At 40.5% G+C, this 17888-nt stretch overlaps 1 protein-coding gene across 6 annotated transcripts in view; it reads right to left on the reverse strand.

The window, feature by feature from the left end:
- Positions 1-17888, reverse strand: part of ENOX1 (ecto-NOX disulfide-thiol exchanger 1) — a 497518-nt gene that overhangs the window by 118837 nt on the left and 360793 nt on the right. For all 6 annotated transcript variants that reach the window (XM_034758427.1, XM_034758426.1, XM_034758428.1 and 3 more), the window contains 2 exons: positions 16341-16574; positions 728-940 (listed from right to left, as the gene is read on the reverse strand). In XM_034758427.1, coding sequence (XP_034614318.1) covers positions 728-940; positions 16341-16574 — 447 coding nt within the window. The remainder of the gene's footprint in view (positions 1-727; positions 941-16340; positions 16575-17888) is intronic.

Below are 17888 nucleotides of genomic sequence, written 5' to 3' on the forward strand. Positions count from 1 at the left end.
CAGATGGACTGAATGAATAAAAACGAAGATTGTGGGGATGCATTATACATATGAAAATCCCGCATAAATGAAGTACAATTGTTTTAAAGGGCCCTAGGCAATTATCCTGATTATTGTTTTATGAGGGAACCCCATTAAGGTGAGTTGCTTAATTATATTTCTGTACAGGGAAAAATTGCCAGCACTAAATATTTTAGACACTTTACCTGCCAAATAAATGCTGGCAGAAGATTAACGGAGCACTTCTGCTGCCAACAGCGGTACAGAGAGTTCTTTTGCTGTGGGGGTGGCGTTGGCACACTATTTATAAGCCTCCTGAAAGGGGATCATTTCTATAACTTATTTTTACCTAGCCTCTATTCTGTAGGTATAAAAGATAACTAGAATTCCTTATCTCTACAACTCACAGATAAGAGATCATTGCACTCCAGGTAAAGCATGATCTTTCTCTGTTCCATACTGGGGATACTTTTGTCTGGTCAGTTTCCTGAAACATTATGGATCTTATAGTATGTCTCAGTCTATTAATGGAAAAACTACTGAAACTTTGCTCACCTTGAGAAATAAGCTCTTAGGAATGGTCCTTGTTCCTCCAAATTGCTATAGCGTATGAAATAGGATATGAAGTAGAATGTGACTTTATCATAACTACTTACCCCCAAACACACAAAACACACCACCACTACCACAATCACAACAACAACACTGGACAAAAAGAGTTACTTACATTGAGTGAGGATCCCTGTTAAGGCATTTTTAAAACTCTCCTTGGCTTGTTCCATTTCTTGTTCATGAGTGGCTTTCTCATTCATAAGTCGGCGAACGTGGCTATTTGCTGACTGCACCATTGAATAGAATTGATTTGCGGAGCGACGATTCACCTCGCCTCGCTCAATCCAGGTAAGCAGCACTGTGATGGCCTCTGAAAATTTGCTGTCATCTAGAACAGTCAAACCACAGGTTTTAAATTACAGATATAAATATCCCAGGAACAATACAATTTCTGCGCTATGCCACATTAAAATGCTCATCAATTGTGCTTACACTGTATCATATTGGGTTACACTTTTGGGTCTATTGTTCCATCAGATCTGGGGAGCTAATGCTATCATATGAAACTCCATAAATTTTCATCCAAAGCCTGTCTTCTAGTGATTATAATAGTTCTTTTCCTTGAAAAAAAAGGGGGGGGGGGGGCTGAATTTTCACATTCACTAAAGAAATGGGAAGTGTGTGTGTGTGTGTGTGTGCGTGTGTGTGTGAGGTGCTAGATGTATTAAATGGTGTAAGGGATTTAATGTGGAAGGCTATAGTGTGATGTTTCCATTACGTCAGGGAGCACCTGCATTTTGTGTCCACATTGATTGGCCTTTAGTATTGTGCATTTAAAGGTTTGTACATATTCCCAAAGACCTCGAGCTGGGCAAATAATAATACATTCTTCTACAGTAAAAATTCTGTGTTCTGTGTATCTTGTCAAAACACAGGGCCTAGATCTGCAGATCAATAAATCCACTCAAAATCTTCCAGTGACACAGACCCCCACTACACTTAGTTCCTCTACTTGCACCTATTACTGGACTAGACATTTAGATCCTCTGACTGTCAGATCCTGAGTCTGGACAACAGAGAATGGATCACTTGATAGTGGCCCTGTTCTTTTCATTCCCTTTGAAGCATCTGGCCCTGACTACTGTCAGAAGACAGGATACTAGGGTAGATGGACCATTGGTCTGACCTAGTATGGTCATTCTTATGTTTTTGTGAGGTTGTATAAAATAAAAACTCAACAACCAAACCAGACCAACCCAAATATTATAATGATAAAAGGCCTGAATCTGTCATCATTACTTAAAATGAGTAATTTATTCATACAAGGCTTCTCAGTGACTTCAAGGAGACTAGCAAGAGTGCTACTCACCATCAGTAAAAGTAGAAGAATTGGGATGCAAATTAGAGTTGGGAAATATCTACTAGGCCATCTTACTCACTAATCCTTCCAGTGCAAAATTTCACCCTACAGTATATTTTCTAGTACTTCATCTAATACTTTTTTTTATTGAAGATCTCCTGGGATGATTCTTCCACATCTTCCTCAAGAGAGTCTTACAGTGAGGTCCATTAAACTGTGAAATAAAACTTCCTTACAATTCAGCCTACATGTTATTTTTTTTCTGATTTTGTCCATTTACTGAATAATTCATCCCGATGCTTGGTGTTTACTTCCTTCATATATTTTAAATGATTAGTATTTCTCCCCTGCTGCATAAATGACTACTGTTCTGGGGGGAAGGAAGCAGAGGTTTCGCCCAATGCCATTTCAAATGAATATGTGAAAATGTTAAAACCAGCCAATGATGTGGAGAGATCTGGCAAGTTTTTTTAATTGTTTTGTAAGGTAATACAATCTATCTGTAAGAAATAATAAAATAAGTAATAATAATTCTTATATGTTATACAGGACTGTTTATTCTAGATCACAAATAACGATATAAGACCCAGAAAGGTTCAATGAGTTGCTTGTGGTCATGCAGCAGGTCGGTGGCAGATTAAGGAATAGACCCCAGGTCTCTGGACTCTTAGTTCAGCCCCCTATTCACTGAACCATGCAGTCACTTACAACAGCTGGATTCAATTGCTACCAGCTGGATAGACTTTTTGCATTTGAGAGACTCTCAGAAATCCACAAAATAAAAGCATCACAATGTCCTATTTTTGCATTGCGTTGTGTGTGTGTTGTGACTTTGCATCCACACATGACCATGCCCTCATTCTCTTTCACTTATCTTGTGGCCATTGAGAAGGAAAGAAATGGGGGGTCTCCTCTTTCTCTGTCCTACTCTTGGATGCAGGGGCCACCTACCAGTTCTACCTGTGATACACATACATGTACCTGCCAGCACTTAGTTCACTCTCATGAGTGAAGCTCACCAGACATATAGACCTTAAAAGAGCTCTTTATAGAATTCTGAGATAGCCTCAATTCAGCTCAGAAACCACTGAGTTGAGGACCTCTGAGCTAGGATGAAATCCTGAACCTATTGAAATCAATGAGAGTTTTGCTGGTGATTTCAACAGAACAACGATTTCGCCCCTATAGCATAGGGTTTATTTGAAGTTACGATATAGTCAATAGAGAATAGCCTGTAATCATTTCTGTAAATGTTAACATGCATAGTCTTAAAATCCGATTACACAATAAAGGAACGTCATGAAGCTAGGTGATTTTGTGGGCAATACTAGCTTTTTAACTCTGGAAATTCAGCTGATGTTGAACATAAGGTATATAGAGTTGAATAGATTCTTCTCTTTTTTCCTTGTAGGTATCAGCATATTTTACCCCTCATAATTTAGCATTCAGGAAAGACCCAATACTAAAGTAGCATTTAGAATAAATTATCTTATCCTTTTTAGGTTAAGAAAACAGACAGAAAAATTAAGAGAAATGGTGCACATCAGCTGCCTAATACAAGTATGATTTCTGAATAAACAGTCAACAGAACTGAACAAAACATATTTAGTTGAGAAGCATTTTTTAAAAAGCACTTTTGCAGAACTATTTTCCCGTTTGCTCTCTTGCTTTAATCTCTGCGCAGCATGCCAGCGCATGCCATTTTGCTATTGAGCCTACAATAAATGAAAACCCCACTCTTTTGTTTTTATTAAGCACAGTTGGGGGCCATACAAGATGTTCATAAACATACCATCTTTCTGTCAAACAGTTTCAACCCATTAACTGCCCTGCTCCCTCAACTGTATATTTACTGAAAACCTATTTTAAAATACTCTGATCCCAATGAGCTGTAGGGGCCTGCTAACTGATGGTTCTTCACAAATAGAAAATAAATCTTCAGTATTAAACCTCAGAAACTTTACTAGTTACATAATTAGGAGATATATTTTTCTAATAATTTAATAAATGCTAGAGGGTAATAAATTCACAGCAGAACTACATTAGTTAATAATAACAGAGGGTCCTGTGGCACCTTTAAGACCAACAGATGTATTGGAGCATAAGCTTTCGTGGGTGAATGCCCACTTCGTCAGACGCATGTCACATGCATGTCACATGCGTCTGACGAAGTGGGTATTCACCCACGAAAGCTTATGTTCCAATACATCTGTTAGTCTTAAAGGTGTCACAGGACCCTCTGTTACTTTTTACAGATCCAGACTAACATGGCTACCCCTCTGATATTAGTTACAGGTTCAAAAATTCCTAATTTCATCTTCACTCCTAACTTTTTAAATCCATGATTCCACTACCCAGTTACTGACAAATTGCAACTCTAATATAATTAATTTTCTTCATCCAGAACACAGTGTAACTCTTTCTGAGCAATCCCCAGTTCACTTGGAGAACCACCTTTCAATACCTGATATAAATTCTTATTCAGTAGAAAGTTTTCTCTACCAGAGAACACAAAAACAAGAGAATCTAATTTAAACAGGGTTTGGGTTGCAGTCTTTTTAAAGCCATTCGTTTAGACAGAAACTAATTCTGTTCACAGGTATCACCTCAGAGGTACAGCAATAAAAATACAGAGCACTGTTTAAATACATGCTCTTAGGTATGTTTCTTTATATAATCATTCCATTAAAATGTACCATATATTGAAGTATTTTCTTGCACTTAAATGCAGTCTCCAAAGTTAAAGTGCATTTAGACAAATTATGCCTCTGACGACAGTACATCAATTACACAAACCTACATGGTACTTATGCACAGACTGCTGGGCTTTTAGTTGTATTGAAAGTAGTGATGTGTATCTTTTAAATGCTATCAGTCTTCTGATGACAGCTAGCCTGGTGTCTATTGCTAGAAATGTTTAGGTGTCTTTTTCTGGACACTATCATTCATGTCTCCAGAGATAAGATATTTTAAAATTCTTTTTATGTCAGGTGAAAATAGTTGGCACTTATATCCTAGCTCAAAAGCAAGATGATAGGAAAAATAAAGAAAGGAAAATGATTCCCCAGAGCTGACTAGAAAATTTCCACAAGCAATATTTATATGAAAAATGAGAAACAATTGTTGATGTGAAAAGCAACAGAGGGTCCTGTGGCACCTTTAAGACTAACAGAAGTATTGGGAGCATAAGCTTTTGTGGGTAAGAACCTCACTTCTTCAGATGCAAGGTTCTTACCCACGAAAGCTTATGCTCTCAATACTTCTGTTAGTCTTAAAGGTGCCACAGACCCTCTGTTGCTTTTTGCGTCTGAAGAAGTGAGGTTCTTACCCACAAAAGCTTATGCTCCCAATACTTCTGTTAGTCTTAAAGGTGCCACAGGACCCTCTGTTACTTTTTACAGATTCAGACTAACACGGCTACCCCTCTGATAATTGTTGATGAACATTTTTAAACCTGTCTTCTATTTTTTGATCAGCTCTAAACAACCCATAAACCTCCACCAGCTACTGCTGGGGTTGCCTCAAAATAGGATACGAGAGGCTGTGATACAGACACCCATTGGCAGTGGAACCCCTGTTCTTTGCAAACAGCTCTCTCGTCAGACTTGACAAACTCACTACACTAAACACATCTTACAGGATATTTATCCATAAGAGTAACATGTAATGTATCTAAGAAAACTCATGACTTTGTCAAGACTCATAATCAGTGTGAGATGTAAATATGGACAATATTTATGGAATAACGGAATTGGAATAGAAATTAATCACCAGGATGTAACGTTTCTTGATGATGAACTATTTAAGCAAGAGGGAATTGACACCCCTCCTTAGTCAGCTGGCGAGATAATGCAAGAGTTGATTGTCTCTCTTGACGTATTCCAGAACAGTCAATGGAAGCCATCAGAGACAAGGACAAACAATCGAAACCACTTAAAGGTAGAAGAGAAGCTCTATAAGAACGCAGGGGTTTATACTGCCTGTGTATAGAAACAAAGAGTTGTTTCAATATAACAGAATGTAGGGAAAGGCACTCTGGATCCATTCACTGAGAAAACCCCCTGGGGTGCTTTCATTAATACTTGGATCCTGACTCTTGACAAACAGTCACCTCTGCAACAGACTGAACTTTGGGGGACAGTCTACTTCATTAACTAGGAAATAATAATTATAATTATAAACATAATTTGGGGCACCAAATTTCCCGGTGCCCTGCATAGCTGTGTGCTGCTCCAGCCCTTGCTCCGCTTCTTCCCCATGGCCTCTGCCCCTGCCCCACCTCTTCCCGCCCCTGCTCCACCCCAGCCCTGCCCTCACTCCCTCGAGGACTGAAGCAGGGCCAAGCCTGCACTCACCGGCGGCAGAAAGTTCAGCGGCCCGGCCCCAGCCGCGCCGCTGGTGAGCACTGGGGGGTGGTTCCCCACTGTCCCCAAAGCCAGCCCCACCCTCCCTCCCCGTGAAGGCCTGGGGCCAGCCCCACCCGTGGAGGTCTGGATCCCCCTCCTCCCTGTGAGGGGGTTTGCATAGGGCCCCAAAATAGCTAGGGATGGCCCTGTTTATAGTACTGTATTCTCAGCAAGTTCGCAGATGACACTAAGCTGGGGGGAGAGGTAGATATGCTGGAGGGTAGGGATAGGGTCCAGAAGGACCTAGACCAATTGGAGGATTGAGCCAAAATAAATCTATTGAGGTTTAACAAGGACAAGTGCAAAGTCCTGCACTTAGGTACCGACTGGCTAAGCAGCAGTTCTGCAGAAAAGGTGGACGAGAAGCTGGATATGAGTCAGCAGTGTGCCCTTGTTGCCAAGAAGGCCAACGGCATATTGAGCTGTATTAGTAGGAGCATTGCCAGCAGATCGAGGGAAGTGATTATTCCCCTCTATTCAGCACTGGTGAGGCCACACGTGGAGTATTGCGTCCAGTTTTGGTCTCCCCACTACAGAAGGGATGTGGACAAATTGGAGAGAGTCCAGCAGAGGGCAATGCAAATGATTAGGGGGTTGGGGCACATGACTTAGAAGGAGAGGCTGAGGGAACTGGGGTTATTTAGTCTGCAGAAGAGGAGAGTGATGGGGGATTTGATAGCAGCCTTCAACTACCTGAAGGGGGGGTTCCAAAAAGGATGGAGCTAGGCTGTTCTCAGTAGTGGCAGATTACAGAACAAGAAGCAATGGTCTTAAGTTGCAATGGGGGAGGTCTAGGTTGGATATTAGGAGGGTGGTGAAGCACTGGAATAGGTTACCTAGGGAGGTGATGGAATCTCCATCCTTAGAGGTTTTTATGGCCTGGCTTGACAAAGCCCTGGCTGGGATGTTTTAGTTGGTGTTGGTCCTGTTTTGAGCAGGGGATTGGACTAGATGACCTCCTGAGGTCTCTTCCAACCCTAATATTCTAGGGTGAGAACCTATACTGCACCTCTAATACACACACCACAGGACTTGCACCCAGGGGAAAGGGGCTATGGCATCCAGCTTGTTGTCCTGAGTCTGGGCTGCTCTGAGGCTGCCGAAGACCCTGCCAATAACTTAGACAGCACTGGGGTCTGCCTTAATGTGCCAAACAGGCCGGATGGGGAAGGGAGGTATGCTTCATGTTTATTTGCTTGGTTTGCCATTGATGTGTTATGTTATCTTGGTCATTTATTTACCTGTAATTTATATTTCTAAAATGTAATAGTTGAAGCCCATATAAAAAAAAGTCAAAATAAATGATTTATGCAGGTGAGTCAGGCTAGGGTAGAGGTTTAATAACCCTATTCATCAACAGACTCAATCCTCATCCTCTGTGCACCAGAAATAATTTACTTCCCATCATACACCGCGTTTGGTGCCTGATTGATGCCCCATTTTCCTCTTGGCTTAAGCTCCTCTCCTGCAGACAATGTATGCCACTGATTTAGAAACCTAAGTCGTAAGTTTACTAAACTCTTGTTTTTTTCTGCCCATATACCGTATATAACTGTGTCATACTTCACACATCTGGCTGGTCCTTTTGGAATTAAGTGCATTTTAAACCCTACGGCATTGCATAATAAATTGGCATCAGGGAATCCAATTCACAGTGCCAAAGGGTTACTTTAAAGAATGATTAATCATCTATCTTAGCTTTTCCTAAATAATTTTAACTATATATTATATCCAGGAAACTTTTTACATAACAACATATTGTGGCTGAAACTAAAAATTTTAAAATGTACTTACTAAAAGATATCCCAATTGTAATCATTCCAAACTGTCTAATCAATCTCTTCCAAATTCAAATCACAGAGGATCCTTCCATAGGTAATTCACACAGTAATTCATTATCTTGTTCTGCTGATGCTATTATTTCCAATAAAATGTAATTATGAGATTATTGAGTTTCCTCCTTATTTCTCAAAGTCGTACTACAAACTTTTAGATCCGTGAACTGCAATTTCCGAGTCAGTTATAATTGAGCAATTTGGCAGTGCTGTGCATTTAATCAGCTATGTTATATTAACATTTTAAAATTCACATTGATGGAATATGGATTATGTGAGTCAGGACCACACCCAGAACACACTTAATAGTAAATGTATTTATTTTAGGTGTACTGAGTAGAGCATCCAGGGAATTGGGTTACCCAGGCATTGATAGCTGAGTGAACCCTAAATTTCATTATCAAAAGGCAACATTGCTCTCACAACAGCTCCTGCTGGTCACCCCTAAATCTAGCTAGATGTATGTCTCACAACAGATGCCAATGGCATCTGGAACAAGGAAGGGAAAAATGCTGAAATAAACACAGGAATGGTGAGTGAACAAATTTGATATAAAAATGCTGAAACCTGTCTATTATATGTCTTTGTATGGAATATAATAATTAAGAATAGGATGCAAAAATGCCTCAAAATTATTTCAGTAGCAACTACATTAGGCACTCTGCAGTTTCATTAGAAGGAGCTCGGAACTGACTTCCTTTCTGATGCATTAATTTTGGTCTCTACTACATTAAACTTCATTAGGTTCCCCCTTTGGCTAACCGCACCACTTCTGCGAGGCTTAAAAGTCTAGCTTGAAGTATGGAGTTATAATGAAAATAGAGTGGATTTCTTCTCAGTAAAATATCCTATTTCGCAAGCAATTAAATATTGTTTATACTTCTAACTATGTGCAAGTGCTGAGATTGACAAGCTTGATGTTACCTGAATCTTGCAGAAGATGCGTCCCCAGTTAGTTCATGCTACTATAACTGCCATCTATTTATTTAAATTTCCAATCTGTTCTCTCTTCAGGGGGATAATACAGTACCTGGCATAGATGCAGCTTCTGAATTTTGCAAATTATATATTTTTTTAAAATGGAAAAGCAGGTGGATTACTTTGCTGTGCTCAGAATAAGACACTACATTTAAAAGGGAGGTAAATAATAGAATAATGTTCATGTCTTACAGATGTTTATGTTCCCTTTCTATAAAATATTTTAAAGCAGATAGTGAGATTTGGTGAGATGCCTTCATTAGATATTAGGACTGCTTGACTACCTGCAGCAAATAAGACAGACAGTATTTTAAAATGGCCTATTTGAAATAAGTGTTTTGTGAAGATGATACTATTAGGTACAGATGAGCTTGAATTAGGAATCTCATGGTGTTCAAAGCTCCACTTTGGAACCTAAATGTCACATGCATACAGATTAAAATGCTTTGTTCCAATGTACCTGTTAGAGCAGCATCCACATAAAGAAAGAAGGTCAACATACTGAGCCGATCTTTAGCTGGGACTTCATTGTTGTGGGCACAAAATTGCATGAAGAGTCATACGCATGCATGAAAATTTGGTCCGAAATATCTATCATCATATCTTTTTATGCAGCAACAATACATCTGATTGGGAGGATTGATTATTAATTATTTATTTATAGTAGCACCTATAATGTGCTGAGATCTCAAAATCTAAAGGATATAGACCAGGGGAAAGAGGTACAACAAACAAGTGGTTATGGTAGCCACATTTTCATAATACACTATCTGATGACATAATCTTCTGTTGTTCTTGCTAAAATATGTAGTGTACCCCAATACCCTCGCATGATGGATTCTGATCTACAGCCACACTCCAATGTAGAAATGCATGATTTCCTTAACTATCTGCCAACTTGTTATCACATTTCAGCAAAGACATGGACTGCTACCTAGGATGTATGAGTGTGCCTCAGAAAGGGGGTTGAAAATTTCATCAAACCACCTCAGGTCTGGATATTTTATCATTATCTCGGATATATGGATGAGCATACATTCTTCGTCCTCTTGTCTATCAATGTCAGCACTTTGATGCTCATTTCATTCTAGTAATCCTGCCACTGCTTTCACTCTTGTTCAAATCTCAGCTCTTTTCATGTGTTGGACCCAGGAAAAAGGGCTACATACATTACACAGGATTCTGACAACCAGATTAAAGTTGGTTTCTTTGTGACAGATATTGCCAACATAGTAAATGCCTTAGCAAAGGCTGTTACTGTGGTATATATGGGTTCTATCCATGTTGGCTCAGGCTGTGATCAATGGACTAAAGAAAAAATAAGGATGCAAATGAACTTGTCACCAGAGCAAGAAGTATCTCTGTATCCTGCCACTATCAATGTAGAACAGTGCAGGAAAAGTGTAAGCCACCAATCTTAGAGTTGTGGCAGCAAATTTGACCCCTGAGCTCAGACTCAGGTTCTCCAGCCACAAGATGTTGGCAATGTGTCAGATGCTAGATGTCGCACTGAGATGCCACGGTGAAAGCTGACCAGATGGATAGATAGACAGATGTGTTGAAGGCAACATAGGCACTTAGAGAGAGGAAACTCTTTGAAATCCCTTCTGATCAAAGGAAGTGCTGGATAACACCAGGCACTCTGTGGAAATAAAAACGCCCAGCCTTCATCTGCCAGCAGGAAAAGGTTTTGCAGGGAAAATAAAGTGGGGAGTGGAATTTTCAGGGCTCTGAGGATCTCTAAAAGAAAAACGTTATTCACTGTCTGTCCTAGCATGCAAATAGAGACAGTGATTGATTGAGCTGGATCAGAGTGGTGTCTTTACTGGATCTCTCCCTTGGTAGATGCATGAGTTTCTGCATAATTTAAACTTTAATTTTAAAAATATTTTTTCTAGCCCTTATGTTTATTCCAAAGGGATCTAATTCCAAATATGAACTGATATATATAGGAACTGGAAATGAAGGTCAAACAATGCCCCCTCTCATACCTCTGCTTTTGTGCAGATGGGTGCCTGCCCCTTTTCATCAAAATAGGCTAACTCTACAGCCTAAAGATGTCACTTTTATTATCAGGATTGTTAACTACTTCACTGCTCATCAGTTTAGTAGAATCACCCAGTAACTCTAGCGACATGACAGGAGCTTGGGATGATAAACTGTGGACACAGTTTGAGTAGAGTAGTGCCACTTTTGCCCCTCAAAATAGGACACAAGGTGGGATATGTCCATCACACTGGCATTAGTAGATGCCATGGAGGAGCAAGCACAGAAAACCAAAGTGTAGATTCAGCAGCCCTAACTCAAGTCATGCCTGAAGTCCAAAAGCCTGAATTTGATTTGCACTAGTGCCTCTTAACATTGCCACAGCAATGTTAAGGGACTTTGAAGTGGGAGTAAATTACACTGAGTTTATGGCCCCTTTGCACTGTTAGAGTCATGTAAAGGGGAGGGTACTGCGGAGAACAATCCAACCCTGTATCTTTGAACATGGAACAGTTTACTGTTTCAGATGCTATAGGAGCAGATAAACCAAAGGACAAACACTTAGTAGTGACAGGACTAGACTACAAATCTGGATATTGTCTTTGCAAGAGTGCATAATGGTAATGGCAAAGTGTTTGCAGCTGTTTTGAACTTCTTATAGCAAGGCAGAGAGCCCCTGATTTTCAACAAAGACCCATACAAACAAAAAAGAATTGATTACAGCAGCAGTCTTTGAAATCTCATCATAGCACTAGCTAAACAGATAGGACAAGCATCTTGCAATGAAGATAGCTTAAATCTTAAAGTGGTGAAAGGGTGCTGGTGAAACTAGTGGTTGTATCTGAAAACAGCTCAAATACTCTCTTCTTGATAAACAAAAACAAGGGACTCAAAGAGAATCTCTTAGTCATACTCTGAAGGGCACCTTGAGCATTTCTTGGAATACCTTTTCACCTACTGGTCTCTTAAATGGCAATTCTGGCCTCTATTGAAAATGTAGCAAACAAATATTTTGAATACCCTGCATGCCTGCCAAGTAGCATTGCAACAGAAAGTTGTTTTATAGGAGAAAAATGGATTTTTCAGTTACACTAGTTATGTTAAGAAGTAAAAGGGATATCAATTCTCATGTTCCAGAGCATAAACTGATCACAAGCTGGGGACAGGAAGAAATATCCGCTCATGGTATAGTAATACACAGTTATGTGCATTATGAGGTTTTATGCTTTTTCTCAGAAGCATCTGGCATTGACCACTGTCAGAAACAGGATAGTAGATGAGATGGACCATTGGTCTGTTCCATATGGCAATTCCGATGTTTTAAATGTTTTTGCACAGTGGGAGATGAGGTTGCTCCTCCCATTGCAAGCTAGACCCTTAACATGAGCAGCAGCAATTTGTGTTTATGAGAACATACTTGCCATTGCAAAATTATAATCTCTAATCTCAGGCCTAGAAAAAGGCAGCATTGCTAGAAGGAAGGAAGAAAGAAAGAAAGAAAACATTTTTATGTATATATTTGCATTTTTTTAAATATTAGGTCCATTAAAAAAATTCTACTCATATTCCTTAGGATGGCCAAGAGTCATGAATGACTATGTGCTACGGGTAGAGAGGTCTCGGAGGGAGGTGGGGGAAGAGACTGCTTAAAAAGAGTTGAGTCCTTTAGATCTCAGAGCCCTTTTTTTGTGGTTGGCAGAGGAAGACCAGGCATGATAGTATCAAGTTTTAAGCATAATGAGCATGGGTTGAAATGTGCAATTCTGGTCCACTGGTTTTGCCTGCAGTTTTCTCTCAGGAATGTGGGCATCGGATGATCGGGATCAGGCTTGTCGGTCCATACTGCAAGACCATATACATTATCTATATGGCTAATAAAGTTCCAAACAACCATGACGAATAAAGGATGAGGCCTCTGACTGAAACCTGTTTGGATGACTCTACAAAGCCTGTGCTGGCACAGTTGTCTCCAACTGGGTATTCAGTTCAGCATAAAACAAAGGAGAGTCAGGAAGTAGCGTTGCCATCATATTTGCACCTGGCCTTAAATGTAGGTGGTCTATCATTCCAAAACTAATTCCAGTTGACTGTCTCTCTTTTGCATGTGAGTTCCAGGATGAGATTAAGAGGGGACTTGTACAAAAAACCCCATTGCTCCACCAACCATGATGGTCTAATTGAGCTGACTGCAACCCCTGGTAGTAAAAGAGTCACTGACAGGGATTGATGTCTATGCAGATAATTCTTTTGGGTTAGGTCAAGATGTCATAGGGGAATTCTCTTTGTTTTTCTTTAATCAGCCATTTTCAGTCCACTGCTGGATGAAGGGCTACCCCACTAAGATCCACTTTACCAGGGAAGTATCTTGGTTGATTTCTGATAACTCTTGCATCTGGCCAACTTCTGGACCTTGTGTTCAAGCAGGGCTTTGAGACTGGGGTGTATGTGTATGTGGAAGTGGCACCCTTGTCATAGACTGACCGTTGCCCCTTCTGATCTGTTTTAACCGTCCACGTTCAGTGGCTAATGGAACGAATATACTTCAAGATGGCACAGAGACAGAATACTATTTAGTCAAACAGCTCACTTTATCACCTTGCCTGATAGGATTTTACAATGAACTTTTGTCTTCAGCCAATCACACAGTAGCTTTTATACCCTCTTACCAGACTTTTTCCTCAGTGGTCAATGGTACACCAGAAAAACCGCAACACATGAAACAAGTGGGAAGATATTTGGAATAATGGAGGCAGAATTTTTATGCCAAGTCTGGCAGAGTACAATGATTTGTTGATGTCTTATGCTGTGGTTGTGCATAAGACAAGGAAAGATTTTTGCAACCTCCATTATAGAATCTACAAATATGTAAGCAGCAAAACTGGCCTGGGCTGTGTGTGGATGGCCTGGTGAATCCAGGTTGTCTCTACTCAGTTATCAAGTCAGATTTTCTTTGTTGTCAGGAATTTCCATGGGTACTTTGATGATAGAAAAATGCTTGGATCCAGATCAAACTGTCTGCCTCTGTGGTTGCAGAGCAGTATCTGAGGGTGGGGGAGGGAGATGTCAAATTTCTTTGCTTGAATTTTAGCCAGTATTGTTCAGTGAGGCTCTGGAACTGCTGCAGCAGTTGTAAACCTTGTGTGATGAAGGTTAGGGTAGAAGCACTGGGTTCATTATTGACGGTGTCAGTGCCATGTTTTGGGAGGGCATGGTAACAGCTGTCCTTACGAAAGCAATTGTGAGATCTCTGCTCAACAGTCCATCTTTCACGGAGGACAATCTCCCCTAACAACAGACTCATTTTGAACTTCCCTTTTCAGGGAAAATTTGTTAAGACTATTGTGGCAAAGCAAATCTGGTAACATCCCGAGCCTACGATTTCTTTGGTCCCCGTTAACCTTGAGTCCAGCCTGGATACCGTATGGAAACTGCAGTAGTTATGTTGCTCTAGCTCAGCTCTTGGAGCTGGACGAAGATCAAGCATCCAGGCTGATTTTAGTTCTGCCAGCTGCTTTCAATACCATACATAGATTGTGAGGCTCTGGTGATGCGTCTATGGTCTCTAGCAGGGATAGATGAAGTTTCTCTTGTGTTGCTCCATTCCTTTGTTTTTAAGAAGTCACAGGGTAGTACTAGCCAATGTATTATTTGTCCCAGGGGCTCTCTCTCATGTGGGGTACCACAGCATTCTATTCCTCTGCCCTCTTGTGTACGGTGTCTATGAGTCCTTGGGAAGGATCAGTGAGCAAGCATGGACATCAATATCTTCAGTATAATGATGAAACCCAACTCTGTGTGTTTACTTCAGCTGACCCAGGTGGTGCAGTTTGATACTTGTTCAGCAGAGGAGAGCTCCTGCAGGGACATGGAAGGAGGAGAGGCTTGTGAGCTCTCCTCCTCCCCCACCCACACTTGTGCGGCCACACACCATCTAGCCCACAGGTTGTCATGCTTAACAATGCTGTTGGAACCTTACCATTTACATTGCCTGACTTTGTTTTGTGTGTGTGATTTTTAACCTGCCGCCTATCATTGTGATTTCCTAGTTATCTGCATTTAATTCCAGACATGAACTAGATTTGTATCCATGATCCACCTGTGATACAGATCTGTGTGGCTAGCACTATGATCCCAGAGACAGTAGGGTGCGTCTCTGCAATACTCTCCAAAGATGCAGGAGCACACTGTGTGCTATTCTTATCCTGCTTTCCAAATGTGTGTTTCATAGTTAGCACAGTGTGTTGACAGCAAGATATTCCAAGTCTAATCTGAATAGTTACAATGGAAGAAGACAGTGGCAAGAATCATATTTTCTTGTGAGCTGGCACGCTGCAGAGGTAACATTTTTGGCCTCTGCTCTGGGGAAAGGATGCCAAGCCCAGTTGCTAGAAGCCTAATGGAAAACAAACTGAGAGGTGAGAGGAGCCATTTGCTTTAAAATGTTTATATCTTTACCATGATTCACATGTTAACTAATTATTATGGGTCCAAATCTTCAAGTCTGACCTTGACTAGTACTTACTCAGCACGTGTACAAACAAACAAAAAACCCTACAAAAATAAAAATCAAACAACTACACAGCACACACTATTCTTCCCCTGGGGAGAGGATGTAAGAATGAACTACATGTGACAGTTATTAGTCACAGCACTTAATTAACTACTGAAAGGCACTCAGTGGTGAGAGCAGTCTAAGAACTCACACAGAACAGTATACTCACGTAAGTAGTTCAGTAGTTGAATTCAGCGTAAGCCCAGTACTACTCAACATGAGTAAGAGCTGTAGAATTGGTCCCTACATGTGAACAATGTATATAAGAAACTGGGGCATTAAGAGTGACTTCTCCAAGATGGATGATTACGGTATGTCACATGAAAGACTCCCCTTATCCAAGGTGGATCTCATATGCTTAGGTTGGATTCCCTGCTCATGTACTATATACCTTGATGTAAAAAAGCAGAAAAAAACCATTCCAAAGACTTCTGAATGTTTAAATTAAATTGGTAAAATAAAAATGCCAGAAGGACACACACTGAAAAGTATGTACATATTATAATGGTGGCAACACCAGCAGCAGGGGGATGAAGGAAGAGGGCAAATAAAAGAGCATATTAGAGAAAAATCAGCAGCACTATTATGATGGGATTTGCTTTATCAGTGTTCTTACATCTGGGTGGCTTCTGCTCTTAGAATATAATACAGTAGGAAAAAATGTCCATTACCTTTCAATTTTTCAGCCAGCAAAGTAGCTTCGTGTTCAGAATAATGCATTATTGCCGGAGGAGAGGGAGGTCGTAGTCGGTCTTCTTCCATTTTGCGCCTATGACGTTCTTCTCTGGCTAGCATTCTTTGTTTGCATTCCCATTCATAAAAGTCATCTCTTGCCTGAGCAAAATCAACATGAAGGCGACCTGAATCCTTTTTGTCTGTGCTAGATCCTAATCTCATGCGGTAACCTGAAAGCAACAAGCAGAACTGTTGCAGTTTTTATTTAATTATACATTTTAGGCAGTGGGGGGGAAAAATCAAAAGTTCATTTGCTTTTATCTAGCCACCTTTTATCTAGCCACCTTGATCTCCTAACAACCATCTCATATCAAACTTTTCATTGTCATTTACATATACATCCAACCTTCTATATTTCTAAAGCATACAACACCACAGTAGCTGAGCTGATGGGATAGACTCACCCAGCGAAATTTGGATCCAGGTTTAGAACACCCTCAAACTTTGGGGTATTCCAGTTTGAGGTTCCAAACCTTTATAAGCACAGAGGTCACTTGCAAAACTGCGCAGCAAGACTGGGTTTGGATTTTGAACCCCCCCAACCCTGGGAGTGTTTGGATCAGGCTTAGTTCTGGTTCAGAAGATTTGGACAAAAGATTGAAAGCCTTGAAAATCCCTGCCAGAGATAAATGAGCAAATTGTGTTATAGAAATTGCCAGCCCCAGGGATAATGCATCACACTCTGCATTGAAGCTGGACCTCAGGTTTTGACCTTTCATAGTCACAAACACAATATGCTAACAGCATGGGAGCAGATATAAATAGATGATCAAATTTAGTCTAAGAAGAACTGTATTTATACTCAATATTTTGTCTGAAAATGATTGTAATAGAGTACACTGGTTTATCAGAAGAAGCATCTTGTTGTAGACAATGTATAAAAGGTGCTTGTTATGTCCCTTCAGTAAGGTCTTATGTATTCATAGGTGGGTCAATGCTGCACCTGCTAAAACTAACAAATTGTAAGCTCCTTAATATAGTGACCATGCACAATGGGGCCCTGGTTTTCATTGGAACCTCTGGGTGCTAAACGAAGAAAGGTAATCCGCTGGGACAACACTGCACAACAGCTTAAGCTGAGCTGTTAGGATAGATCCTATTTTGCTAAGAATCCTTGGGATACTGTACAGATGCCTATTGGTGACAATGGGCAAAGGGTTCACTGCTCTTTATAAAGCAGCTCCTGTCTCAGCCCTGACAAACTCACTACCCCTAACACATCACTTTCACGGTATCAATATATGAAGGGTTGCATAGGAGGTCTCTATTGAAAGCTTTGCATGGTGTCAAGTATCAGGGGGTAGCCGTGTTAGTCTGTATCCACAAAAACAAACAAGGAGTCCGGTGGCACCTTAAAGACTAACAGATTTATTTGGGCATAAGCTTTCGTGGGTAAAAAACCTCATTTCTTCAGGTTTTTTACCCACGAAAGCTTATGCCCAAATAACTCTGTTAGTCTTTAAGGTGCCACCGGACTCCTTGTT

The sequence above is a fragment of the Trachemys scripta genome, chromosome 1 (genome assembly GCF_013100865.1).
Source record: "Trachemys scripta elegans isolate TJP31775 chromosome 1, CAS_Tse_1.0, whole genome shotgun sequence".
NCBI lineage: Eukaryota > Metazoa > Chordata > Testudines > Emydidae > Trachemys > Trachemys scripta.